This window comes from Pleurotus ostreatus (assembly GCF_014466165.1).
Source record: "Pleurotus ostreatus strain PC9 chromosome Unknown scaffold_5, whole genome shotgun sequence".
NCBI lineage: Eukaryota > Fungi > Basidiomycota > Agaricomycetes > Agaricales > Pleurotaceae > Pleurotus > Pleurotus ostreatus.
This window is the reverse complement of record NW_023503160.1, coordinates 774,707-799,345: the sequence shown is the minus strand read 5'-3', so window position 1 is coordinate 799,345 and position 24,639 is coordinate 774,707. Positions and strand designations below refer to the sequence as shown.

At 50.8% G+C, this 24,639-nt stretch overlaps 9 protein-coding genes across 9 annotated transcripts; 5 read left to right on the top strand and 4 right to left on the bottom strand.

The window, feature by feature from the left end:
* Window positions 1-389: 389 nt before the first annotated feature.
* On the top strand, window positions 390-1,626 carry PC9H_007238 (uncharacterized protein; the record flags this gene model as incomplete). The annotated part of the gene is made up of 4 exons (XM_036776771.1): window positions 390-565; window positions 628-1,059; window positions 1,110-1,239; window positions 1,294-1,626. 4 exons carry the CDS (start codon window positions 390-392, stop codon window positions 1,624-1,626), a joined length of 1,071 nt encoding a protein of 356 aa, XP_036630391.1.
* A 448-nt stretch (window positions 1,627-2,074) lies between these two features.
* MTF1_2 (Mitochondrial transcription factor 1) lies at window positions 2,075-3,649 on the top strand (the record flags this gene model as incomplete). The annotated part of the gene is made up of 8 exons (XM_036776770.1): window positions 2,075-2,381; window positions 2,432-2,532; window positions 2,588-2,711; window positions 2,762-2,916; window positions 2,963-3,196; window positions 3,251-3,339; window positions 3,389-3,548; window positions 3,602-3,649. 8 exons carry the CDS (start codon window positions 2,075-2,077, stop codon window positions 3,647-3,649), a joined length of 1,218 nt encoding a protein of 405 aa, XP_036630390.1.
* A 117-nt stretch (window positions 3,650-3,766) lies between these two features.
* PC9H_007236 (uncharacterized protein) lies at window positions 3,767-7,754 on the bottom strand (the record flags this gene model as incomplete). The annotated part of the gene is made up of 15 exons (XM_036776769.1): window positions 3,767-4,083; window positions 4,136-4,270; window positions 4,323-4,945; window positions 4,998-5,089; window positions 5,142-5,440; window positions 5,494-5,826; window positions 5,910-6,044; window positions 6,222-6,583; window positions 6,634-6,805; window positions 6,852-6,931; window positions 6,982-7,088; window positions 7,135-7,246; window positions 7,297-7,451; window positions 7,504-7,624; window positions 7,684-7,754. 15 exons carry the CDS (start codon window positions 7,752-7,754, stop codon window positions 3,767-3,769), a joined length of 3,114 nt encoding a protein of 1,037 aa, XP_036630389.1.
* Window positions 7,755-7,930: 176 nt separating this feature from the next.
* TAF12 (Transcription initiation factor TFIID subunit 12) lies at window positions 7,931-9,264 on the top strand (the record flags this gene model as incomplete). Its single annotated transcript, XM_036776768.1, has 6 exons — window positions 7,931-8,176; window positions 8,243-8,296; window positions 8,419-8,647; window positions 8,694-8,863; window positions 8,914-9,028; window positions 9,077-9,264. The coding sequence occupies 6 exons, from the start codon at window positions 7,931-7,933 to the stop codon at window positions 9,262-9,264; spliced, it is 1,002 nt and encodes a 333-aa protein (XP_036630388.1).
* Window positions 9,265-10,890: 1,626 nt separating this feature from the next.
* On the top strand, window positions 10,891-11,741 carry GET1 (GET complex subunit get1; the record flags this gene model as incomplete). The annotated part of the gene is made up of 5 exons (XM_036776767.1): window positions 10,891-10,974; window positions 11,050-11,230; window positions 11,297-11,479; window positions 11,530-11,613; window positions 11,671-11,741. The coding sequence occupies 5 exons, from the start codon at window positions 10,891-10,893 to the stop codon at window positions 11,739-11,741; spliced, it is 603 nt and encodes a 200-aa protein (XP_036630387.1).
* An 848-nt stretch (window positions 11,742-12,589) lies between these two features.
* PC9H_007233 (uncharacterized protein) lies at window positions 12,590-14,498 on the top strand (the record flags this gene model as incomplete). Its single annotated transcript, XM_036776766.1, has 6 exons — window positions 12,590-12,935; window positions 12,992-13,127; window positions 13,182-13,511; window positions 13,576-13,710; window positions 13,763-13,967; window positions 14,028-14,498. The coding sequence occupies 6 exons, from the start codon at window positions 12,590-12,592 to the stop codon at window positions 14,496-14,498; spliced, it is 1,623 nt and encodes a 540-aa protein (XP_036630386.1).
* Window positions 14,499-14,773: 275 nt separating this feature from the next.
* On the bottom strand, window positions 14,774-19,060 carry RSE1 (pre-mRNA-splicing factor rse1; the record flags this gene model as incomplete). Its single annotated transcript, XM_036776765.1, has 13 exons — window positions 14,774-15,478; window positions 15,536-15,661; window positions 15,718-15,924; window positions 15,976-16,095; window positions 16,153-16,321; window positions 16,373-16,585; window positions 16,640-16,881; window positions 16,938-17,350; window positions 17,399-17,760; window positions 17,810-17,988; window positions 18,051-18,338; window positions 18,385-18,776; window positions 18,835-19,060. The coding sequence occupies 13 exons, from the start codon at window positions 19,058-19,060 to the stop codon at window positions 14,774-14,776; spliced, it is 3,642 nt and encodes a 1,213-aa protein (XP_036630385.1).
* A 776-nt stretch (window positions 19,061-19,836) lies between these two features.
* PC9H_007231 (uncharacterized protein) lies at window positions 19,837-22,099 on the bottom strand (the record flags this gene model as incomplete). Its single annotated transcript, XM_036776764.1, has 16 exons — window positions 19,837-19,895; window positions 19,986-20,254; window positions 20,303-20,326; window positions 20,380-20,427; window positions 20,476-20,529; window positions 20,586-20,678; window positions 20,733-20,783; window positions 20,830-20,877; window positions 20,926-20,970; window positions 21,020-21,028; window positions 21,079-21,155; window positions 21,209-21,355; window positions 21,414-21,575; window positions 21,631-21,804; window positions 21,859-22,008; window positions 22,070-22,099. 16 exons carry the CDS (start codon window positions 22,097-22,099, stop codon window positions 19,837-19,839), a joined length of 1,440 nt encoding a protein of 479 aa, XP_036630384.1.
* Window positions 22,100-23,004: 905 nt separating this feature from the next.
* Window positions 23,005-23,612, bottom strand: PC9H_007230 (uncharacterized protein; the record flags this gene model as incomplete). The annotated part of the gene is made up of 2 exons (XM_036776763.1): window positions 23,005-23,472; window positions 23,529-23,612. The coding sequence occupies 2 exons, from the start codon at window positions 23,610-23,612 to the stop codon at window positions 23,005-23,007; spliced, it is 552 nt and encodes a 183-aa protein (XP_036630383.1).
* Between the last annotated feature and the right edge of the window lie 1,027 nt (window positions 23,613-24,639).

Sequence of the window (24,639 nt, the reverse complement as noted above, 5' to 3'; positions counted from 1 at the left end):
AGCCGAAGTGTGGGAATACCGATGCCGCGGCCCGGCGGCTTCATTGGACCAATCGGGAAACCGACGCATGGCGATCAAGAAATATGGCCCGCCTTGTCCTGGACATCCTCCAATTTACTTCCTGGTCGAAAATCCGCCCAAAGAGACGTTATCGCCCAATATCAGCTTCGACGGTGTCTCCGCGGCTAGAAGAGCTGGGAAGCTGCGTGCTCAGGGTTGACCTCGATGGCTTGATTGGCGCTCACATATCTTTGTTCACCATCTGCCCTTTCAGCCGTAGTTTTCCGCAGCGACGAGATTCCCGGGCTGGCACGTCGGCATATGTCATTGGCTGGACATAGAGCGCTCTGAGGCCTTTCTCTCTTCCTTGTTCGCAACACTCACCATCCATGCCCTCCTTCCCCGCGCCCGTTGGTGGAGTCACGCTGCGCACTCATGATCTGGTGCCCTCGATAGTGTTTCTGGTGGCGTATTGCTGCCTCATCCCAGTCATGCTCTATAGAATAATAGACAAAAAATCCCGCACCACGATCTTCATTGGGACTAATGCCTTTGTCATAGAGAGGTGAGCGTTGATTAGCTGGGGACGGCGCAGCAAGTTACTGAAGTACCTCACGTGTGGCTCAGAGTCGTACTCTTCTGTCTGCGCACAATAGTGTCGGCGAAGGAGGGCCGGGAATCGGACGCTGTAACGGAGTACATGCAGGTCACGATCGGGATGGGGTTTGTGGCCATTGCCCAGGATGTCGCCAATCTCCTGCGCTCCATGCTCGTCAATTCGACATACGAATATCCACGCCCCGATGCACGAGCCCCCGAACTCATAACGCCCTCAGAAGATGCTGGGTGGTCCTGTGGGTTGCCTTTAAGCGCCGTTCCTTCCCTCGCTCAGGAAACGAAGTTGCCGGATATGCCCCGTCATCGCTTCTGGTGGCGTCGGTTCATCGATGCAACGACGGTGCTCTTCATAATCTCTATCATCACTGGCTTCATTGGCAACTCGCTGCTCGTCATCCAGCGTCATGACCGGAACAAAACCTACATAAATCAAGTCTTAAGGTTTGTTTATCCTTTGACCGACCCGTTCAGCCGTGCTCAAAGGCTTATAGGTACATCAGTACGGTGCTTGTGCTTTGGATCACCGTTGCACTGGTGATTGTTTCTGTATGGGCGAAATTCAAGATGCCTCGTGTTGATCAACGATCCAACGGCTTCATGATATATTTGAGCATCCTTCTCGTATGTACCGGTCCGACTCTTGGGAACCGCTCTTTCTGACTCCTTCCATTCAAGTGCATCACCGGAATATATCGGTCGTACGCAATGAGTAATATCACCACGGAGCTCAGCTCGCAGGCGCCTGGATCTCTGAACACGCCGGCTGACAAAACTACATTCTACATCTTTCACATCCTCCCGGAATGGATGGCTGCAGCCACGCTCTTTGGCTTCCGGATGCGCGAAATATTCCAAACAGGGTTATCGGGCGACAATCGCTGGCGAGATGAGCGCCCCGATGAACGCGAGGACAGGCTAGAAGAAGAGCGAGAAAAGGAAGAGAAGAAGAAGGCAATGATACAAGTCTCCGTAGCATCGCGATTTGACGACGCTGTCAAATACTCATAACAGGAGCCAAAATTATCCTGCCGATTCCTTCTTCATCTAGTGTGGTTGTCTGTGTGCAGGACGTTTCTCACTGGGCACGCTTCAAGTCGCATTTGTACACCAAGCAGTCACTGTACTTCATATCATATTGTATATTATTTGCATCTTTAGACCTATCATCGGATACATACCTTTGTTTGCAATATATCTCTACGTCTAATCGTTTTCGAAAGCCTTAGTTTCTCGAGGACCTCCTGAACAAAGGGAGATCAGGGGCTGTCAGGAGAGCACCACGTGCGTAGCGAATCTGGAGCGCGCACTTGAATAAATGTTGCAGTGTCTCCCACCTCCGTGTCTTTAGATGAACTGCTGAGTTCATTTCTAGGACGTTTCCTGCGTTCCGTACACCCACATACGCCCACAAACTACTTCCTCGGGTCGCAGGTCGCAAGCAACACTACTGGCCTCGATGCTAAGACTTCTTCGCGTCCGCACTAACGCGAGACTTGCCGTTCGTTCTTACGCGTCTTCTACCATAAAGGTAGGGCGCACCCACCATGAACCTACAACGGCTGGATCTCCTGATTCTTCAATACTGAAACCGGCATCATACGTGGACCTGCCTCCTCCTTCGGAATGGCGCAAATACTTTCGAAGCGATACTCTCTTAACCCGAGACCGCGCTTCAATAAAGGATCAAGACACTGCGAATGCAATGGCTGAGGCATTTGTGCCGGCAGGTTCGGAGGGGAAAGTCATTATTGAGGCGTATCCTGGTATGTTGTCATGTTCGTATGTTTAATGAGTAACTGCTAATGCTCTGAAGGTCCTGGCGCTTTGACACGGGCTCTAATGAATCTGCCAAAGTCGAGAATTAGCAAGCTCATAGTACTGGAGGACCATGAACCGTACTTGGACTTTCTCTCGGTAAATGACCACCAGCGTACCTTCTGACTGACCGGAGCTGAATTAGAGCGTGTAGCCTCTGGAAGCAATTGACCCCCGAGTCAAGGTCATCCCAATGCCAGGATTCTCGTGGGACTCGTACGAGAAAATTCGTTATGAAGGGCTCTTGGACGACGTAAAACATGTGGACTGGGAAACTTGTGAGTATTACTGCAGTCTCTCGCTCAGCCACCACTCATTTGTGCCCCAGTACACCCTCAGTTGCAATTCGTTACACATTTCCCGATGAATATACATGGCGAACAACTCATTGCCCAGTTCCTGCGATGCATACCGGACAAGCAATGGTTATTCCAGTATGGTCGCGTCCCTCTCAGTTTCGTGCTTAGTGATTATGTGTGGCAGGTTAGTTACATCCTTGCACTAATGTCCTGATAGCTAATTCTGTTAGAGAGTCCAAGCGGGCCCACAGTCCCGAACACGGTGTAAGCTCAGTATCGTTGCTCAGGCCGTAGCTCAATACGACTTCGCCGTCCCAACGGAGAGACTGTCGCCATTCGCGAAGCACTTTCATCCGAAACCCAGGACCCCTTTACCCTCTACAGTCAAGCATCACAACAAAGTCGAGAATCGCAAAATAGGTATTCCGTTCCAGGCCATTAATGTGACACCGTTAGTCCATCCGGTGAGTGCCTCGATGCTGTTCGCCTTCAGTTGTGCTTATTTGCGCGCGCGCAAGGCCATTGAACCAAGCGTACTCCATAAATGGGATTACTGCCTTCGTCGGTTATTTGTACTCAAGTCCAAGGCACTAAAGGATGCTATCCCGTACGTTCTACTCCTTGGACCCAAGTTCATCTATTAACAACACTTGCAGGGCTTTGGCACCAGGTGCACAAGTCCTCCTCAAGAAGCTAGACAGTCCCGATATCCCGCCAGAAGATCGTGTCAATATCAAGACAGAGGTTCGGAAGCTGAGTGTGAGTGACTGGGCAAAAATAATCACCGTCTTCGACGAGTGGCCTTTCGCTCCTGAGGTTCGTTATTCATCTCTGCACTTGTACAAGAACATGCGCTCATACACTTGTAGGATCTGGCCATCTCGGACATCTTCACTTCGGAGCGAGAGAAAAATTGATAGATCTACCACGGACAATATAAGTTATATGTTCATTAATACAAACTATGCATATGAAAACAGGAATAATGTGTGGATCAGATATCATGCAGCGATAACATTCCAGCAGCCAAAAAATTACGAGGTCGTTTTGTCTTGTGTCTCGACGAGTTGGGTTTCGTCCCAATCGACGGAACCGGTTTCCCAATTCCCATCCTGATCGTCGGTAGTTGCTTGCGACTCGTCGACTGGCATGGTCGCTTCGGAGCCCAATGCATCAGTCATTGTGACGTCGGTCGACTGTGTGTCTGTTTGTGTGTCTGTTTGTGTGTCGGTAGAGTTCGCCTTCGCCTTTCCCTTCTGGCGCACAACACCATTCAACTGATCAAGTGTCTTTTGTTGACCAGCTAGCTTTTTAGTTTTCTCCTTCGCTTCCTTTCCCTTGCCATTGGGTTCTGCAGTTCATCGTTGAAAATCAGGTCAAACCCCAAGCAGTGCGCAACTCACTTTTGGGTTTCCCCGACTCCGCAGCATCGACTTTGTCGAAGAAGCTTTCGCTTTTTTGAACAGGCTTACTAGGATCACCTTTCCTGGCGAATGGATTACGCCCCGTCTCCGCTTTTCGAGCAAACGGATTTGTTTCTACAACTTCGATGAGCAAGACTTCGCGCAACCTGAGCTATGTTTAGCTTACTCTGTTTTGGAGGCGGTGGTGGCGTGAAGTCAAATCCTTCTGATTCGAGGTTGTCTTCGACGCGTTTTCGCTTGCCATCTGATGAGCTAGACGATCCTATAGCAGGAGGTTCGTCCCACGACGGTTGAGCCGCTGGTCTTGGCGCAACAGAGGAGAATCGCGTGTGCTCCACTGCTATGGCAGCGGGCGCAAGGGCAGGCCTATGTATGGCAGGTGGCGGCGCAGAATTTTGGAAAGCCCTTGTCGCTGTCGAGGACTCTTCAATCATCTTCCTCCTCGGCGGAGGATCCTTCTTCAGCCACGAATCCCGTTTCTCCTTCATCACTTCGAGTCGAGTCTCGACATCGCCCCCCTGGCTAGCCTTGAGCACAAGGAGCTTCTCTTTCAACCCGATGCACCGGTGGAATTCCGCGATCTTGACGGCAATGTCGATTGAGTGGGGGAAGTGGAGAAGTTTGGCTAACTCGACGACGCGGGGAAGGTTTCCGGCCTTGCAGGATTCTTGGATGAGCTGGACAAATTCTTTGTCGATAGTTAGTTCTCGCTGGGACAGTTCACGGGTTGTGAGTTCATCCTCAAGCTGATCGTACGCCATATCGAGGAACATGAGGTTACGATATACCCTATGTAGCTGTTCAAGACCACCTCACTGAGGGGACTAAATGATAGGCTTACTGTTCATTGAGCACATCCTCGCGACGGAAAGGCATAGTAATGGGGATGTCCTGGACAAGCGGTCTAGGAAAGCCTGGGAATTCTTGCCGTCCCTACACAAGCTCGATGAGTGTATCTTTTCGCACTAACGTTGAAAGAACCTACCTTCAAGATCAAACACATAAACGTGCTACCATTGATACCTACAGGCCAGTACGATTCGTCTTTCCCCTTCCTTCGTTCTAGTAGGTTCGTATCCAAAATTCGCGTCCATGAGCCGTGATGAGGAATCTGGTACTTCGTCAGAATGTGGACCCTCCCGGTCGTATCATATATGGCTGGGGCTCCTTCGCTGGTAATGCCGACCCATGTCAAGCGGTGCCCTTTAGGAATTGGGAGGACATCCCTCTGGCGGACACTGAAATCGTCGAAGTTGACGAGAGAATATGACAAGTTCTGAGAGCCTGTGTCCCAAATTGAGTAAATGTCAGTTATGAACGTTTACAATGTAGCTCACCGTCTATTGTCGTCGAGCCAGCCCTGTGGACCACGAATACCCACTCCGCGGCGGCTACCATCGAAACAAAGTCCCCACCAAGGCCTAAGATACGACGCTCGAGCCCACTTCCACTCAAGAACGTCAAGTCCCCTTCGCTTGTAGCGATAACGACATTTCCAAGCCCTTGGAGATCATCGTTGGTATTGTCACGGAGGCTGCGCGTCGGCATCGCTGCGCCAGCTGTGATACCCAAGACCCGGGTATCCGTTCGTTTGAGAGGGTACGTCCACTCGCTTTGGGCGGCCCAAGTACCATAGGGTTTGTACAGAACTTGGGAGGGATGATCATTCTCTGGCGGGCAGGCAAAGATCGCCCCACGTTCACCTAACACTGTATGTAAGCCCAGAACCGCGTTGATACAGGAAGTGGCTGACCCAGGCATCCCATATCGTATTTGTAGTGGTCAGTAAAGTGATAACTCTTCCTCATAGATCGGTCGAAAAATTCAACGTTGACGATATGATGCGTATCTTGGTCTGTGACTTCTATTACGCCGATCATATTATATGCTGGGCAATGGTTTAGCACTCTGAAGACAACCGGGAGTTGAGGAAGGTCGTTTACCTAGATATCTCTTTTTATACTCCATAGGTGTAGCACCCGGCTGAAACGGTGGCTGAGCCTTGGTGATACTCACTTGTAGACAATTAATGTCAGCATTCTACGCAAGGTGCACACCGACATACCCATCTCCTTGACATATCCATTCGACTCCTTGGCACCTTCTGGCTCGTCGGCGATGCCTCCACCCAAATCATCAATTATCCAGTCATCCACATCCGCCGTGCCTTCATCCTCATCAATGGCTCCTCCATCAAGCACCCTGTCTATGGCATTGTCATCTCCAAATAAGGAGAGGGACTCTGGAACCTTCTTCGTTGTCACTGTCGCCGTTGCGGCATTGGACGAAGTTACAGGGCTAGGCATTGTACCGGGGATGACATCTTGCCATCGAAAGAAAACACCCTCGGAGTCGGTCCATGCGACTAGATTTCGGACTGGTGAAAAGCAAATATGTGTGATGATGGCACCCGGGGTCCCAGGATGACTGTATATGATTAATATTCTATGATGTGGGTTGTCATGAAAGAAACTCACGATGCGATAATTCGCCGCGTTTGCGTCGACCAGATGTGGACTTTTCCCTGCACAGCCGATGCCATGTACACTCCATTAGGAGAAACAGCTAATGCAGTAACAGCACCGGTAACGTCCTTGTCGTCGTAAGTAGCGGACTTCGACCAGTTTGACCGAGAGATAGTAACAATTTCTAGAGGGGAATTAGAAGACGCGGACCTATGAGTGGGGATGCATACCGTGGTTCCTCGACGCCGCAAAGAAGTATTGCCCTGATGGGTGCCACACTACGGAACAGTTGTGTAGGAACTCTGGCACGCTGTAGCGTGCGGGTGAGAAGGGCGCGTTAATATAGAGTGTCCAACGTACGCAGAGTCGATCACTGTCGGTATTATACCTTCGACAGTCTTGACAACCTTAGCTGTCGGTTCGGTCACATCCCATGCAATGATCTTTCCGTCTGCACCACACGTTGTCTATCAGGGTATAAGTATGTTGAGGCGTCTATAAGATGGGTCGCACCAAAAGCTCCCCAGACGGATGCCATGACACCGACCGCACACCCCGAGTATGACCCTCCAACAGGGTGACTTGCATTATGTCTTCCATATTGACCAATTTCACAGATAACTCACTGCCTTTCAAATCAGTCTCATTCCACAACTTAAGCCAATTCAAACTCACTCTGAAGCCACAGCAACCTTCTTCCCCTTCGCATCTAGTGCCACGCACCGCACTGGGACACCTTTGGCGCTAGTTACTAGGCCATCTATTTGCCCTTTATCCTTCATGTATCGTCTGACCTCAGCATCTTCACTTCCGGAGATCCAGTAGTCGTGCTGTAGAAGTTCAGAGAGATATCATTCGAAGCACTCGGGGTGATCGACGTACAGCTACGGCGACGGTGTTCACCCCTCCATCCGCATCAGGTGCTACCTCTGGCTCATGATCTGTTCCGGCATCCAAATCCCAGATTCGTACGATGCAATCCTGCCCTCCTGTGAAGGCGCGCCTACATCGTGGATTCATGTCAGCGTAGAGCATGCAAACAAGATCTATGTAGTAGTGTACCTCCCGTCTGGTGATAGTGCAAGACATGTCTGGCCTGAGCCGTGTGAGGGATTCGACTGAACTTTTGCCATGACAGTGCAATGTGAAATGAGGCGAAACGCGTCGTTGATGTCACGATGTCGCGTCTCGTCACAGCTCCGTGACGCGTTACACCTGTATTAGTTTGGGCGCTTATGCTACATCTATCACTTGTCTCTTCACCTCCGTGCAGGACGACGACGGCGACGAGTACCAGAAGTGCGCTATAATGTCAACTCCAAATGCCGGCCAAGCAGCTTCTAGCCCTGCGCCATCGACTTCTGCGCAACCCACACAGCCACAAATCAATACTGCCAATGCAATCAACATTGTGAACGCACTGAGCTCTCTCTTGAAGAATAAGACAGGAGAAACAGTAGCCAACGAGCAAATCACCCAAGCGCTGATATCTAATATGTCCTATCTGCACGAGTTAGCGAAGAACGGGAAGTTAGACCAAAACCAAATACTTCAGGTATGTTCTTCGGTAGCCACATGGATATGTTGACATTAAGGAACGCTATCTATTTACTACACACAGCTGAAAGCATACGCCGATCAGAATCGTGTCAAGCCCCCCGCTGCCGCCACGAGTGTGAGTACAAAGACAACCCTTTGTAGCGCTCTGTATTTAAACCCATACGATACATCCCATAAACCCTCGAAATGGCTCGCTACATTCCGTACGACTCTTCTATGCGACCTTTGATGTTCAAGGCATCTTCCCCTGCTCCTGCTCATCCCTCAACGCCTGCACCAACCGCACAGCCTGGGGCATTCAAAAATCCGACGGACGCGCCACCACTTACACTTTCATCGACAGTAGGAGAAGGATACACCATCAGCTCTACTTTGTCCACAACCAACCCAGGGCCCGTGGCATGGGCCAGCGCACAGCAAGGACGTCCCACCTTGACGGGGGGGATAGCCGGAGGCAGAATGGCTGGTAAGTCCTTTCATGTTTGTGTCGACCGTCCCTAATACACACATAGGCACTCCCGCCCAGATCGCTAGAACTCCCGATGACCCCACTTTGCTCACTGTGGACGAACACCGAAACAGACGGAAGACTACTCCAGGAGATCAGAGTATGAGGAGGTCCATCCAGGATCTCGTAGCGAGTATTGACCCCAATGTCAAGATCGAACCTGAAGTCGAAGATGTAGGTACCGCGCCGCGTGCTCCGATGTCTGAGTCTAACTTATATCACAGCTTCTACTAAACATCGCGGATGAATTCATAGACTCCGTAACAACATTTGCGTGTAGACTAGCCAAGCACCGAGGGTGTGATACTTTGGAAGTCCGCGACCTTCAACTTCATCTTGGTTAGTTCATTCCTTTCAGTTGCTTTGTTCGCTGCTGACACTCCGCAGAACGCAATCATAACATCCGAATCCCTGGATTCGCATCTGATGAGACAAGACTATCCCTTTCACAGTCTGGCGTGGCACCCGCACCTGCCGCGTCTCTGAAGAAAGGTGCCCAGGGTCCCAATACGGGGTTGAGGGCCCACCGGAACGCACAGGTCAATCAAGCAAAACGCGAGGCGAAGATGTCTTGATCGACGCTTCTCTCCTTTGTTATTGCCTCTTTATCTGTATAACACTAGTGTACTTGCTTTCATCTACCATAGTTCCACCATAGACCCGTTTGATCAGAGTTGGCCCTGATTAGACATTCAAACGTTCATGCCTATGACCGGATGTCCACTCCGGTCGCTCGTTCCCTGCTTCAGCATAAAATGTCGCGGAAGCAGCAAGAATTTCCCCGCGAACTTGATAATGACGGGTGGACTCGAGTTATTCGCTGTTGCAAACACAAAGGTCCCCCAATCGTGTTCAAATGTCCGTCTGTCCCGTACACATCGGCAATAGTGGTAACTTAAGGAACTGCATTCCAGGAAGTAAATGGAGCAGGTCTGCACATGATACATCCCTCCTTTGGCTCTGTTGCCTGCGCTAGAATCGATTGGTTGGCATTGCTCCTTCTTATAATCAAGTGAATCATATAGCATGAATTCTATGAGCCTCCGTATGGCGAGACATCGTTGCTTCTCCACTATGATGGAAATGTAAACTTTGAAGGTGTCTTTGTCCCGCCAGGTAGCACACCCATTGAAACCGGATTGCATGCACCAGCTGGGGCGGATGTCCCATTTGCTAACGGCAGCTGTGTTTTCGGTCCCAGAAACAAACAATAGTTGATGAAATTATTGGTCGATGTTTGTAAGGAATGATCAACCCCTGGTCGTGATGAGAAAGATATTGGGGCATATATGGATTGATACGCTCCTACTTTGTGGTCCGTCGGATTCAGCAAAGCAGGAGACAACGAGGCCAGGATCCAGAATTAGTGATGACCGGGAGACATCTTGTGTATTGACCGCTGCGGGAACGACGCTGTTGCCAAAGACGGGTGTTGGAACAGAACCGGTGAGACTCGTACCTCCGCCGTCCCCGACGGTAAACGATGAAACGATTGCAGTGTTCAAGGTCAAAGGATCGGGTGACTTGGAGCTCCGATTCATGGTGTTGAAAGGCCTAGCTCGATGCATGGATCAAAGGGAAACGAGGGTAGACACACCCCGAGCGGCGGAACCCCCTGAAATCAAGAGGCGGACCACCAGCATAGTTTCGTAAGAGCTAAGTAACCATCAAGATTGAGACCATCAACCAAAGTAACGGTGTTTCTTCACTTCATTCGGAAATATAGCATAGTCTGACGGAACCCAAGTGTTGTTCGCTAGCGCAAATGTCGATGATTCCATAACAGAGCCAACGGTGGGCACGCAGGATCCTGTTATAGTCGCTGTGGCAGCCTGCTGAATTACTGAGTCACATTTCAAAGTTGAATCGAAGTTCCCATGACACGAGGGCGGTGATTTGTGTGCAAACGGGCAGTGTTAAAGGGCGCACAAACCTGCCGGATCTGAAGTTATAATTTGATTTCAAAATGAAAAGATAGAGCAAGCAAAGACTCAACGTTCAACGTTCAATATTCAATCGTGGACTGGTGGACTTCAAGAATTTTGGACTCTGTTTGAACTAAGCTGTAAGAATAAGTTTCACACAGTCATAATATCAAGCGTATCTTTCGCACGGTCACAAATACACATCCACGTCGCCATCCACTAGCCTTCACGAAGCTCAGGTGCAGGAAGCAAGCTGTGCCCAACTCTCCTCCCAAAATGTCCCTTCTCATCACCATATTCGCGCTGGTTTTCGTTACCCAGCTAATTTCATGGATAGGCCAAACCGTTCTCCTAGAACTCGTGCGTCCCCATCCGAGATTCTCACTTCAATTCACGTTAGCTAATTTTGGGGATGGCTTGTTGTTCTTCTGACAGGCATATTCGTTATATCTTCGACTATTTCACTCGTCGCTCCATGTGCGGCAGAGGAAGCTCAAGACCGAGATCCTCGCCACGAAGAAGGAGCTCATGCAGACCAGCGCGCAGGACCAGTTCGCGAAGTGGGCTAAATTGAGGAGGAGTGTGGACAAGGGGTTGGCTGATTTGGAGAAACTCAGTACGTCTTCCTATCTCCGTCCTGATATTACCGTTGAATCTCAGTTCACTGATGGTCGACCTACAGACGCTGAGGTCGCCTCCAACAAATCATCCTTCAAGATGAAATTCAACGGCCTCATTTGGTCGCTAACGACGGGGCTGCAGTTCATCGTGGGCTGGTGGTATAGAAAGTCTGCCGTTTTCTATCTCCCCGCTGGATGGTTTGGCCCATTGGAATGGTGGCTATCCTTCCCATTTGCTCCCGCAGGTGAGTCTAGGTGTTTGTTCTCCGGTATGTCTTTGATTGAAATGTTGTAGGTTCCGTGAGCGTGGGTGTATGGCAGATGGCTTGCCGAAGAGTCATCAAGGTCGGGGAACGCGTCGTGAAAGACCTTATCGCCAGTACGTTTCGCTCTTCCTTCCTTCCGAATGCCTCACCAAGCTCCGTCATTTTGATAGATTCCTCGCATAGCGCGGAGGCGAAGGTAGAGGCCGAGCGTCCCAGTGACGAAAAGTCCAAGCAGACTTGATGTCGGATGTATTTATGTGCATCTACTTGTACACGCTTTATCCATGGTCCTCGACCATAGCCGTGTGTACACCGCTTGTGTGATATCGTGTTAATGGGATTATCTTATCTGATAGGCAGCAAACGCGAGAGCCCTTTCATACAGTTTGATTCGGCGGGGTACCGACGGCTGACCAAGGGCAAGTGCTGAATCTTGGGAGCTAGCCTCAGCTGGGCCGTCCTCCATCGCCCCGGGTGCTCTATGTGCCGGGGTTTACCACCTCAGCCTCGACCTCGGCTTCCGCGATTTGACCGAGTTGCGATGCAGGGGCGGAGGCGCGCAATAAAAATAACTTGTGTCTTGGCATGCAATGGTCGTCGGATATCAGCAGAACGTGCGCACTTGTATCTGCTATTCTACTTCCCCAGATTCATGGGTTATTTTGGAGATCCGTGGAAGCGTTGGGACCTCCTCACGCTGGAGGGGCCCTTCCGGTTTCATGTGGGGAGTGGCCTGGAATGGCAGCAACGGCACCAAATTGTGTCCAAATATACTCTTGGTGTCCTGCGGCTCTGTAGTGATCCCCGATGTGGCTCATCTCGACACCGATTGCATTGAGCGTAGACCTGCCGTGAGACGGAACAGCGCAGGATCTGCCCGCAATCGAAAATAGATCGGCGCTGGATGTAAGTAGATAACCCAGGCCGTGGGAAGTTTCCATCCAGGGCCATGTGATAAGACCCCGGAATTGGGTTGGTCGGAGCGGCACTCGGGTACGGACACCAACGGAGAGCCGGCCAACTGGATCTTGCCTACAAAACTCGTCCTCTCCAAACAGTGGAGCCTCCAAAGCCTCTCTCACCACAACCATGTCCTCTGCTGTAACATTCCACGCAAAAGTCCCCGCCAACGTCAAGGACGTCCTCTTCACAGACGGCGCCCTCAAGTTCCTCACTGCCCTGCACAGAAACTTTGAAGCCACAAGGCAATCGCTGCTCGCTGCTCGCGAGGATGCCCAACGCAAATGGGACTCTGGCGCGCCATTCGACTTCCCGCCCGAGACTGCTGCCATTCGCGCCGACCCCGCCTGGCTGTGCGCACCCCCGGCCCCTGGACTGGAGGACAGGAGGGTGGAGATCACCGGTCCTACTGACAGGAAGATGGTCATCAATGCTCTGAACAGTGGTGCCAAGACGTTCATGGCGGACTTTGAGGGTGAGTAACGTTATCTTGCGCGTCTGATAACCCAGCGTCAACTGTTCTGCCCACAGATTCGAGCTCGCCGACCTTTGCCAACATGGTCAACGGCCAGATCAACCTGCGCGATGCCATTCGCCGCCAGATTGACTTCGAGATTAGCGGAAAGCAGTACAAGCTTTCTGAGAACCCCGCTGTCTTGATCGTCCGGTATGTATGCGCACTATCTATGCCTGCCTGATACTCACACCCGCCGCTTATCAGTCCTCGTGGATGGCACCTTGACGAACTTCGCGTCTATATCGACGGCGCACCCATGTCCGGATCTCTCTTCGACTTCGGTCTTTACTTCTACCACAACGCCAAGGAGCTCGTTGCGCGCGGCCGTGGCCCGTACTTCTACCTGCCCAAGATGGAGCACTATCTCGAGGCGCGCCTCTGGAACGATGTCTTCGTCTTCTCGCAGACGTACATCGGGATGCCGCTCAACACCATTCGTGCCACTGTTCTCATCGAAACGCTCCCTGCCGCGTTCCACATGGAGGAGATCCTCTTTGAGCTCAGGAATCACTCGTCCGGCCTCAACTGTGGACGGTACGTGCCTCGATGACGTAACCGCGTATGTTTTACGATCGGGCTCACATATGTCTATTTTTAGATGGGATTACATCTTCAGCTTCATCAAGAAGCGCCGGGCTGATCGAGGCGCCATCCTTCCGGATAGGAAAGACGTGACCATGACAGTGGGATTCATGGACGCCTATGTTCGCCTTCTCATTCAGACATGCCACAAGTATGTGCCTTTCCCCTTCTATTTCTCATGCTTCATTCTCATCGTTACCCAGGCGCAAAGTAGCTGCTATGGGCGGAATGTCTGCTCAAATCCCTATCAAAGACGACCCAAAGGCTAACGAAGTCGCCATGGCCAAAGTCCGCGCCGACAAGCTGCGCGAGGTCACTGCCGGCCACGACGGCACATGGATCGCCCACCCTCTCATCAACCAAATTGCCCGTTCCATCTTTGACGAACACATGCAAGGTGCCAATCAGGTAACTTCTATGTTTAAATTCCTACGGGCTTCCTTACTGACGTATATTTTCCCTAACCAGTATCACGTCCGCCGCGAGGAAGTCCGTGTGGCTGCCGCTGATCTCCTGAACACCCAAGTTCCGGGCAAGATAACTGAAGAAGGCGTACGCGAAAATGTTGCCACTGCTCTCGCTTACACCTCGGCGTGGCTTGGCGGCAATGGATGCATACCCCTCAACTACCTGATGGAGGACGCAGCAACTGCCGAGATCACTCGCGTACAACTATGGCAGTGGGTCAAGTACGGCTCGCGCACTGACACTGGTGTCCCCATCACTGTCGCCTACGTCGATGATCTGATCAAGGAGCTCGCCCCTGGTATCAAGAAACTCGCGTCAGGAGCACAAGATAAGGATGTTCAGACTGCCTCCGAGTACATTCGCAGCCAGATACGTGCGACATGGCCCAGCGAATTCTTGACCAGCGACCTGATGCCTTATCTTGCCGTTGCTGATGGTGTTGAGCCGAAGTACCAGAAGGCTGCGTTGTAAAAAGGGTTTTGGACCACGTTTCTTGACCTCTCATCGAACTCTTCCATCATTCTTGTACAACTTCTCCATCGCAATGTAATACATATTCTACTCTCACTGTAAAATAGCTTCTACGCATGCAATTTATTCATCAGTACGTTCCCTCTGCACGTCATGAGTGAGAACGAATCTCGAAATAAGTACGTCTCAATACATAGATAACTAGACATGATGTGATAACAGAAAGCAGAAGCAGCAGCACTAACACTACAGCCGTACAAATATAGGTCGAACAATCAGAAACCACTCGCAGTCACTCTCAGCTGCTCCAGCTTCTTCAGCACCTCTCCCACAGTGCGATCCAGCTCTCCTGCAATGGCACTTTGTTTTGATGCGGGGAGTCGAGCAAATGTTTCGCAGAGGTCGCCATCGATGACAGCTTTTACTGGGACGTAGTACCCTCTCCAGCTGAGCTGATCGCGCCCTACAAGGCTGCTCTGCTCCGTACGCATGTGCTGCTCGAGCGTGGAAATGAAGTCGACGTCTTCCTTGGAGACAAAGGGGACAAGCACGCCGATCGTACCGTGGATGCCTGTGTACAGGAGCACTTCGCGCCCGCCGGCGACTAGCGAGACCTTGTGAATGGAAGTCACAAGGTCGCCCACATGGAAGTGCGCAATCATGGACGTCTTGTGGGGTGCGCCCATCAGTATTCCTTTCTCATGCAGGATCCCGGCACCAGTTGGGTCGTCGTCTACTTGTTCCGAGACCTTGGCGTCCAGCCGATTCACGAAAATGTTGCCAAAACGGTCGCCTGCCACGACGGTGTTGTAATCGACCATGGCGGTGGCGGAGACCCATCGCGGCTGATAGTCGTCTGCGAAGATAAGGAGACGGTTCTCCGGTGCTTTATAGACCGCGAAGGTGATTGATTCTTGCATATCACCCACGAGTATACGAGAGCCCTGCGTGTTGAGACTGACGATGGCAGAACCGAAGCTCTGGTGGGAAAGAGAAAATTAGATTGCCGCAGAGGGTAATAGGCAGTTTGGGGTTACCTTGTTTTCAACCTTGCGGAGGAGCTTCTTCTTCCCAATGTCGTATATTCGGAGAGCCTTTCCTACACCAGCGACTAGACGGCCCTGGAACGCCATGACTGACAACGGCACATCGTCCGTTTCCGTCTGTTCAACATTCACATTAGTCTCAATCCCGCGGGGCAAATATCCAAGAGACTCGCCTTGTGCAGCAATTCTAGGTCTGTTCCATCTTCATTGAACTTGTACGTGCGAAGATAGCCTGTTGTACACGAGCGTGGCGAAAGGGTGGTGTCGACGGCGGTGCCAACTACGAGGTGAAGGTCACCACCTCTCGCAGAGAATGGTACAATAGCTAAAGAGAACGCAGATTCATTCTCTTCTAGGTGAAGCACGTTGACAGTTTTTGCCTAACAGACAAGCATTAGAGAGGGAGGAAGAAGTAGAAAGGCCGAGACTACCTTTATAGGATCGATGATACGAATACACGAGCCCCATGAGCCTGCTGGAGCCCTGGGTCTTCCAAACACTTCAGGGGGTAGATTGATGACTTCCTCATCGATCTTTCTTCCCTCTTCACGCTAAAATGAACAAGTATTTCAGTCCTCCGGCTTGTGACCTGCAGAAGGCCAACCTACGAGTTTAGCTAACTTGGAAGCAACAGCAGCGTCTCCAAGCACTCTGTGGTCACCCTCAATAAGGTAGAAGAATTGGTTTGTCGGATGAGTGATGAATTTTCGCGGGGTGTAGGAGAGAGGGATAGAATCTTGCTTGAGCTTCATACCGAGCTTCGGTATTTGGAAGATCCTACAACGGAACGATCAGATACGTAGAGTAAAATATTTCAGAAGAACGAACCGTAGAACGCTTCCCGAAATACCGATCAGACCTTCTGGACTCAGTTCAGCGGAGAAGCTCCAGGCATAATCCAGGTTGTCGAATATGATCGGAGTGAAGTGCATGAGGTTTTGGTGAGTATAGTTTAGCCACGACCGTGACGATAGTGCAAGTATGGCTGGGTTCTTTTGTATCCGCACTCGAACGAGTCGAATTGGACGTGTACCTAGGAAGCTAGAATATGTATTATTTAGTTACTTAAATAAGCAGGGAAGTCTTGCAACGTACCGAGTTCTTGTATCTGTCAGCTGCCCATTGATAGGATCGAGGACCGTGCGTAGCAAGACACCATTTTGAAGACCAATATTAACAAACATTGTAGGTTGCGACTTATTGATACTGGCATCTAGCATATCTGCTATACAGATGGAGGAGGGTGGGGCGGTGAGTGCTTGCAAACTAATCGTCTCGAGGGTGCTATCAGGGTCCAACGAAATAATGCGAACGGTCTGATCTTCACAACCAACGGCCTTAAATCGCAAGACATTTAGCTGCACCCCCGCTATCGCATGCAAGCAAAGCTCACCAAGTACGGTGTCCGCTGGCGACCATCAGGTACTTCGCCTATACTGAGAGCCAAGACGGTACTGCCCATTGCCTTGCGATCCTGGTATTCGTTGAGCTGGCCATCGAGGTCAAGCTCGAAGTAGACCAATTCTGCGGAACTGAGAGCTACGACAACCTGGCGTTTGTTGGTGGTCGCGGTGACGATCGTTTTGCCTTGGGGCACCCGCCACTCGTTCACCCTACGATCGGATAAGACGTGTCGGATACCTTGCGGGTGAACTTGAAGGAGCGCGTCGGCACCAATTTGCTGCACGGCTAAGGTTGGCGCAGAAGACAAGAATCCCGTGTCTTGGACTTCTTCAATCGTCTCACCAATGGAAAGGACGAGAGTTCCATTGACGAACGAGAGGATGATATATGAGTCATATTCATCTATTTGCCAAAATGAGTAGAAGCTTCACAAAGGGCTGAATGCCATACCGTCCTCTTTTTTCTTCGTAGTCCAAACAGCATTTGGGATACCCGGCAAATCAGAGCTGACAGATTCCTCGACCTCGAGTCCATGACGCAGAGTCCTCAGTGTACTGCGTGCGCCACGTCCACAGGCAGCAAATATCTGGGGTGTGTCCGAGTTAGGGAGAAGGTTCATTACTTTGGAATCCAGGATTGGATCTAACGACTCTATCTCATCAGCAACTGCTAAATTGTCCAGAGGCCGGGGTCGGAAGTATGCGCGCGGTAAAGGTGTCGATGGGTCAGCCATGCCAAAGGAGGGGTTCGAAGTGGAAGAAAATTCTGGCTCATCATCGTCATCACCAAGCTTTTGAAATTGGTACAGATATCTAACAACGTAAGGTGAGATGTCAAGAGTGTCAAGGTAGCGAAACTCACTGATTGCCAAACTCGGATGCAACAAAGAGAAAACCAGACTTCAGAATGCACAAACTGGACGCAACAGGCACAGTATCAAAATACTTGATTTTAACGGCTTTGACTTCCTCATCCTCGTGGTCGATCGTAACTTTGAACAGGTCACCGTCCTCACTTTGCAAAAGGAAGAAAAATGCGCCCTGCGAAAGTGTACACGATATCATTAAGAAATACGATGTGTTTGCCAGGCAAACAACCTTACCTTCATTTTGTGCATGACAGCGGCTGTAATGATGATACCTCGATTGGGATCTTCTAGAGGATTACTGCGACGAGGAATAGGTATACGATGCTGGGGTGCATCCATATGGCGGTAGATGATGTGGTTTTCGCAACAAACGAGAACACCAGAAGGGCCGTCGAACCGATCCGAAGACGCAAGTTGCCCTCCAGGAACCTGCACCAGTAGGTTTGCCCGAGGATCCGTTGGCTCGCTCCATTTACGGACGACGTGATTCAAGCCGAGGTCCAATTCGTAGTAAGTAAGCATCTAGGGAGCGTCAGGCCGGCGCGAAGCTCTTGTTCTAATTACGCACCTTCTCAGCATTCTTGAAGGCCTCCCCTGTGGGATCCTGATCCGACTCTGAGTAGTCAACCTCCAGCGCCGCGAACATGGGGTTTTCGAAGCCGACATCGACACCCACAATGTGGTGTATAATAGCCGAGTTTTTATGGGCTTCCAACGGTGAAGAAATAGTCAAATTGGCAGCAGCATCGCGATTCAGAATATACACCAGCTTCGACTTTTCCATGGAAGAGATCATGACACTTCTCCCCTTGGGGTCTGTAGCCAGATATTGGCCTGGCACTATCCGACGAGCGCCGGACTTGCCATACGTCTCCTGATGAAGCTTGACAAAGCTGCTCGTTTTGGGGTCGTAGTCCAAAATGACAATTCGGCCGGAGTCAGAGCCTACGATTGCATAGTCTGTAAACGGGCAGGTGTGAATGGCTGAAACTATAACGGAATACGTACAAGAGCTCACCCTTCGTCCCTCCAGTCAGTCGAAAAGCAGCCAACGACCGAATGGACCCAAAGACGTCCGTCGCGATAACGGTCGCGACCTTCCCCGTTTGTGGATCAGGCCTGAGTAGCTCGAGACGCGTGCCATGCGATATGATGATTTCTTGCTGCCTTGCTCCAGAGAAATTACCAACGATGGCCTGAACTATTGCCGTTGGGTGCTGTAGGGTAAGATTGTAGAGATGCATTCTGTCCTCGGCTGCCGACTACGCGAGTCAGGGGATAGGCTGGCCTCGTAAATGTGAGACGCGAAGTTTGGGAGGACTAGAATAATTGCAAGAATTCTAAACAATCAGAAATAGTGACTGTGGGAACCGGAGCTTAGGAGTAGTACAGGAGTCAGGCCTTCAGAAAGAAAGTAGCTGCCATTTACTCCGTTTCTCTCAGCGTAATGCGTCTTTCTTGTTTTGGTAATAAAACTTACGAAGCTGGGGAGCAGATCGGTCGCTTTTAAGCATCTAGCAGCATGCTATTCAGTCCAGCATCAGAGCACCGGCGCCACGGAGCCAGCACCTCCAAGTATAGTGGTCGCTCAGGAGTATACCATACGTACCATTTCATCAAATCCGAAAATGGGCCCTCTTAGCGTGCATGAGAACTATATAGCTTGGTTCGTTCTTATTGCAGGGATTCTGACGGCTCGTAGAGTGAATGACACGAGGCAACGGTAGCTACGGGTATCGAGCGGGAACGCATAGACAGATGGGATAGCTGGCACAAATGATTGGCCGGTACCAGTGAGCACAATACAAATAAATTAGCCGCCGTCGTAAAAAATGGAAAAGTGGGTGGTAAGGTCACTGTGCTCCCTTATGTTCAGTGCACAGGAATAGCTTGGATAGCATCATCAAAGCCTGAGCCTATGGATGATATGCTCGTACGGCGAGTGTGCCAAGTGTTCCTCCGCGATTGCGAACGTGCACGGGAAGGGTGCGGCGTCTGGGGCGGGCTCTCGAGCATCCAATCAGGTGTACGTGACATCAGTCCGGTCTGGCTCATCACTGATGATCTCTTCTCGGATGCCTGCGTGAATGGAGTCGACACTGATATAGAACGCAGACAAAGCCACGTTGGTGAGGAACTATCAAAATGAGAGCGATCATCGTAACTTACCATTCTTCATGAACTGAGTCCGACGAATGCGACGAACAATCATTATCATCACTAGACCGAAACCCAGGGCTACCATCACACCAACCACGGCTGCGATGATGGTGCCCTTGTTCGATGATTTCGGTGCTGCGGCAGAGGCATTGTTAGAGCCTGGAGTGTTCGGCGAGGCAGTCGGAGAACTAGCAATGGCCTCGGTCCCGGTCCCGACGAGAGAAGTAGTAAGAAAGCCGCCGATGAAAGCACTGGGTGAAGAATTCGCGGAGGATAGTCTACAGATAATCAGAGGTCGGGTCTCAGGCATAGTGGACAACACTCACGCAATCGAAGGAACGTTCGGCAGTCTAGAACAGGGTGTGTCAGTATCGCTTCAGGACAGTGGAATGAGAATGCGCACAATGTTCCATCATCTGACGTGGCTGGAGAGACTGAATCAGACGAAATTCTAAGATAGGTATCAGCTAACGTGCCTCCAAGTAATTGGCGCACTTACGGTGCAGAAGTCGGGGTAGAAGCCCCTGCGAGTACCCCTGGAGTTCGAGTATCGCTATGTAAACATTCCGGTCAAAAATATGCTCTTTCATCATGAGACCTCGGACGCACATGACGAGGTCACTGATTTGGGGGAAGGGAGAGGCCTCTGAGGTAGAGCCACCACCCGTTTGCTCGGTAGGGGTTGGGGATGGGGTGTCGCCACTATGGAGGCGTTTCAGCACGATATTCGTTGCATTCCTTGAGGCTTGGACGTACAAGGGGAGGTCGGTGCTTAGTGTGGTGGGTGCAACCGTCGGTTCAACACTGCTATGAAATGCTGAGTGGATAAGTAAAAAGTGGTTATACTGCTTACTGGGTGATGGTTTTCTCGTTGAGACCTGGATCGTCAGTTGGGGAGAGTCTGAGTAGTCTTCAGCGTTATTAACAAAAGCACATAAATCATAATTACATGGTCTTAGGCAGTCGCGGAGGCTGAACACCATCTGGGGGGTTGCTAAATAATATATATAAGAAGTCGTTCTGGGATGTGTTGGCACACTGACCTTAGTGTACTAAACCCAGATGAGTGAGCGCCTCCAACATGATGATGAGTAGAACATACATAATCTTGATCGTGCTCGTCTCAGTGGGAATTAATACTTCATCTGATGTGACGTCTGTTGTAGTTGCGATGATTCCCTAGTCCACGCCGCTTGACAGAGTAGAGGAGTAATTCACAAGAAAGAGCATACCGTAGGTTTTCCACTTTCGCTTCGGAAAGACAGTATGGTGCCAGTATTAGGAGTCTCAGTGGTGGAGGTGCTGGTGCTCGGACTATCTATACCGATCGAAGTCTGTTCAGGCAGGTCAGTGAATCCAGTGGGCGCCGAAGTCACGTTCTAGCAGGAATTGAGCTGGTGAGGATGTATGGTGAGAAAGGAAGATCATACTACATACAGTGAATGCTCTCAAAGGCTCAAGGGTGTCGGAAACCCCTGTATCCAGCGTGGACGTGGGGGGCAATTCAGTGTTTGTCGCAGTAGGAACGCTGTCATTTTGACTATCTGTGCTCGTCACGAACACTCCAGGCGGTTCGGTAGTCCCGATGATCGGTGCAGTCTTAGAGGAGAATTAACATCGAATGTTGATGGATGCTGTGGGAGGAAATTCATACCACAGATGAACGCGCCGCACCTTGGAAAGGCAGTGCGTGAGTAGGAGCTTCTGTAGTTGCTTCGGTTGCAGGGAGCCATCCACTATCAATGATCCTAGAAGGCTCGGCCGTGGGTTGTCTGTCTGTACCTAGCGTTTCTTTGGCCAGACCGGTGGTACTCGTAGGCGTTATCCTCTTAATCTGGCAGATTAACTGCTGAATACCTAGGGAAATAAGGGAGGAGCTCACCGTCGCACTCGTTACAGAAACAAGGATTGTAGTGATCGGCAAAGCTGTGGTCTCTGGGGCCACCTGGCGTCCAATGTTTCGCACATGTGAAGCAGAATTACGAGCTCCAAAAAGAATGCTACGGAGGGGGCTCCGCCAGCGGTGCCCGGGCTGCCAAAGGGGAGAAACAAATTGTTTAGCCCTCGCTCCGGAGACTCGTGCGGCTAATTACCTTAACGTCTCTTGCCGTCGCAGGAGCCATCGCAGACAGAAGGGTACGAGGCGGGGTTGAGGAGAAGGCGGGAGAAGTAGTTGTACCCAGTGTTATACGGCGTTTCAGATCAGTGATGAGGGCCTGATAGTTGACGAACTATGAAGGTCTGATACATTCGTCACGGTTCTGGTCTTTACCCGTTTTCCGACAGACGTGACTACTGGTGTCTGGCGGCGGGGAGGAACTGAGATGGTTGAGACGCCAACGCGACGACCATCCAGTCCTTCATTTTTAAAGGTTACCTACGTGAGATCTAGACGCTGTTGCATCATTGATAGCTGCAGATGAGTATATGGTTGTTGCGAGCAGACGCAATGATGGGTGCGTGAACTTGGCGTCCTCGATGGGATCATGGCACCAGTTTGGTGTAATGGAAGGTGGTCCGGGATTTGGTGGGTTCAGTGCTCAGAGGGGCGGGTAATAGTTACTGATCGCTGATGACCAGAAGAAGGCTGGCCTGAACATGAGGTTGGTCGCACCATCATGGGATCCCGAAGTTCAAGTTGAACACATCGTGGATCATCATGACACGTCACTGTCTGCGATGATAAGTAATTTTCGACCAGAAACATGGAAAGTTACTCATTACCTGCGTATTTTTGGCCGAAACAGAGGTCGTTCTGATCCAGGAAGTGGCAGTGGTCGGCCACCATCGTGAGAAAAGCCAACATGAGACGGGCAAGTCGTTGCGAAGTAGCTGAGACTGACATGACAGTTCTTAGAGCGTTGGATGAGTCACCGTGACCCAGTTTCCATGTGTCCAAGGAATCTCCAAGTGAAATTATTGCAAAGCATAAGAGACTATATGGACTGATAATTATGATGATTCATCTTCCTAGCCTCCCGCTTTCAGTGCCGATACTAGGTGCTTGAATACGGCAACGAGGCCCTCCCTACGGCATGTAGACATAGGCAGCAATAGCCTCCCAAACGTAACCGCGGGAGACGGCATCTTTCACCTGGTTGGGGTCGGGGGTGTAGTAGTGGTCCTGGAGCTTATTGTTGTACATCCTATGCCAGGGAGTACTTCCGCAAATCGGGGAGGCATATACGTATCCCACAATTGCCTTATCTTCATATCCCTGATTCTTTTTCTCCTGACGTTCCACTTCGTCGATGGTGTAGTAGTGATCCTGAGCGGCTTTGTTGTAGAGACGGAAGAGAGGGACGGTGGAGACCTTTTGTTCTTCGAAGATGCGAGCGTTGACGAGGATGGGCGTGTATCCGCGCTTTACCCAGATCTTCAGCATCTCCAGCTCGCTGGTGGCGTAGTAGTGGTCGGTGAGATTGGAGTTATAAGCGGAGAAGAGGGCGGGCACGAAGTTGAATGTAGGGCAGATCGCGGCATCGCGAGAAAGATTCTAAGAGGACGTTGTCAGCCATATCCTCAGAAGCTCGTAAATTGCAAGTAGCTTACCTTGGCAACCTCAGCGGACGACGGGAGAGCAGCAGCTTGAACGGCCAAAAAGGCGGAAGCGATGAGACCGAATGAGAACTTCATGCTGTGCTTTGGGATTGATTCCAGGGACCTTGCGCTTCTTTATACGCGATTGAAGCCAAGGGCCGCCGCCAGCGGCCATACGAACTTGAAGCGTAGAATATCCTGATTTGAACCAGCTGAGAAGCGTGATATTTGGCGGTGTGAACACAATTCCTCATTGTAATAACATGGTCCAAAGATGGTCCAAAGAGGACGACTACATTGGCACTTAGATAGGGCCCCGCTAACGTCGTGGGCGGCGTGCAGTGCGCGCCGTAACTTCCTGAAGCGCGATGAGAGCCGGGGGGAACGTCAGATGTCGATGAACTCTCAGCTATGATCCCACATAAAGCTAAACGGCATTAATCATAATTTAGAAGGAATCAATGACCTGAACGCACTTGTGATAAGCGACACGTATTGTCTATAGATTTTGGTCTTAGAAATCATTACACCTGCTGACCGTAAGAATCACAAGCGCAGTCTATAGCGGCGTTCAGCAGTCGAAGAAAGCCTAGGAAGGGTCGGCTTGTCCTTCTGGAATTGTGTGAATAGTGCTATGTGGTGAAACTAAATCATCGGCCGCATGTAGACTGTAGCATGAGGTCCAGTCCTGTACCCAGAGCATATGGTCAAGACTCGAGGGTCAATTTGTTTCTCGTGGGTGTGAAGGCAGAGCAGGAATAGACCGACGGTAGCCTACGCGTCGGTAGAGTTGGTAGCGCGCCGTGTCGGTCAACGTGACTGTTGGAACGTCCCAGGGTCACGAGCAAGAGAGAAGCAACGGCCACTGGCACCAAGGGTACACAATCCTCTCCATTTGGGAGATAATTGCTTCGTGACCATCGTTCTCGGCCACATTAATGTATAATGCCTTGCGGCGGCGTGCCTCACCTTGCAAGGTCTGCAGCAAGTCTGCAGCGGCGGTCAGGGATAGAGCACTATATTATTCCAATTCGAACTCACATCCAGAACTTACTGTCTAGTCAATAATCTAACGTTGCTGGCAGTTGCCGTTCCGATTTATAGCGTCGCCAACGCATCGACT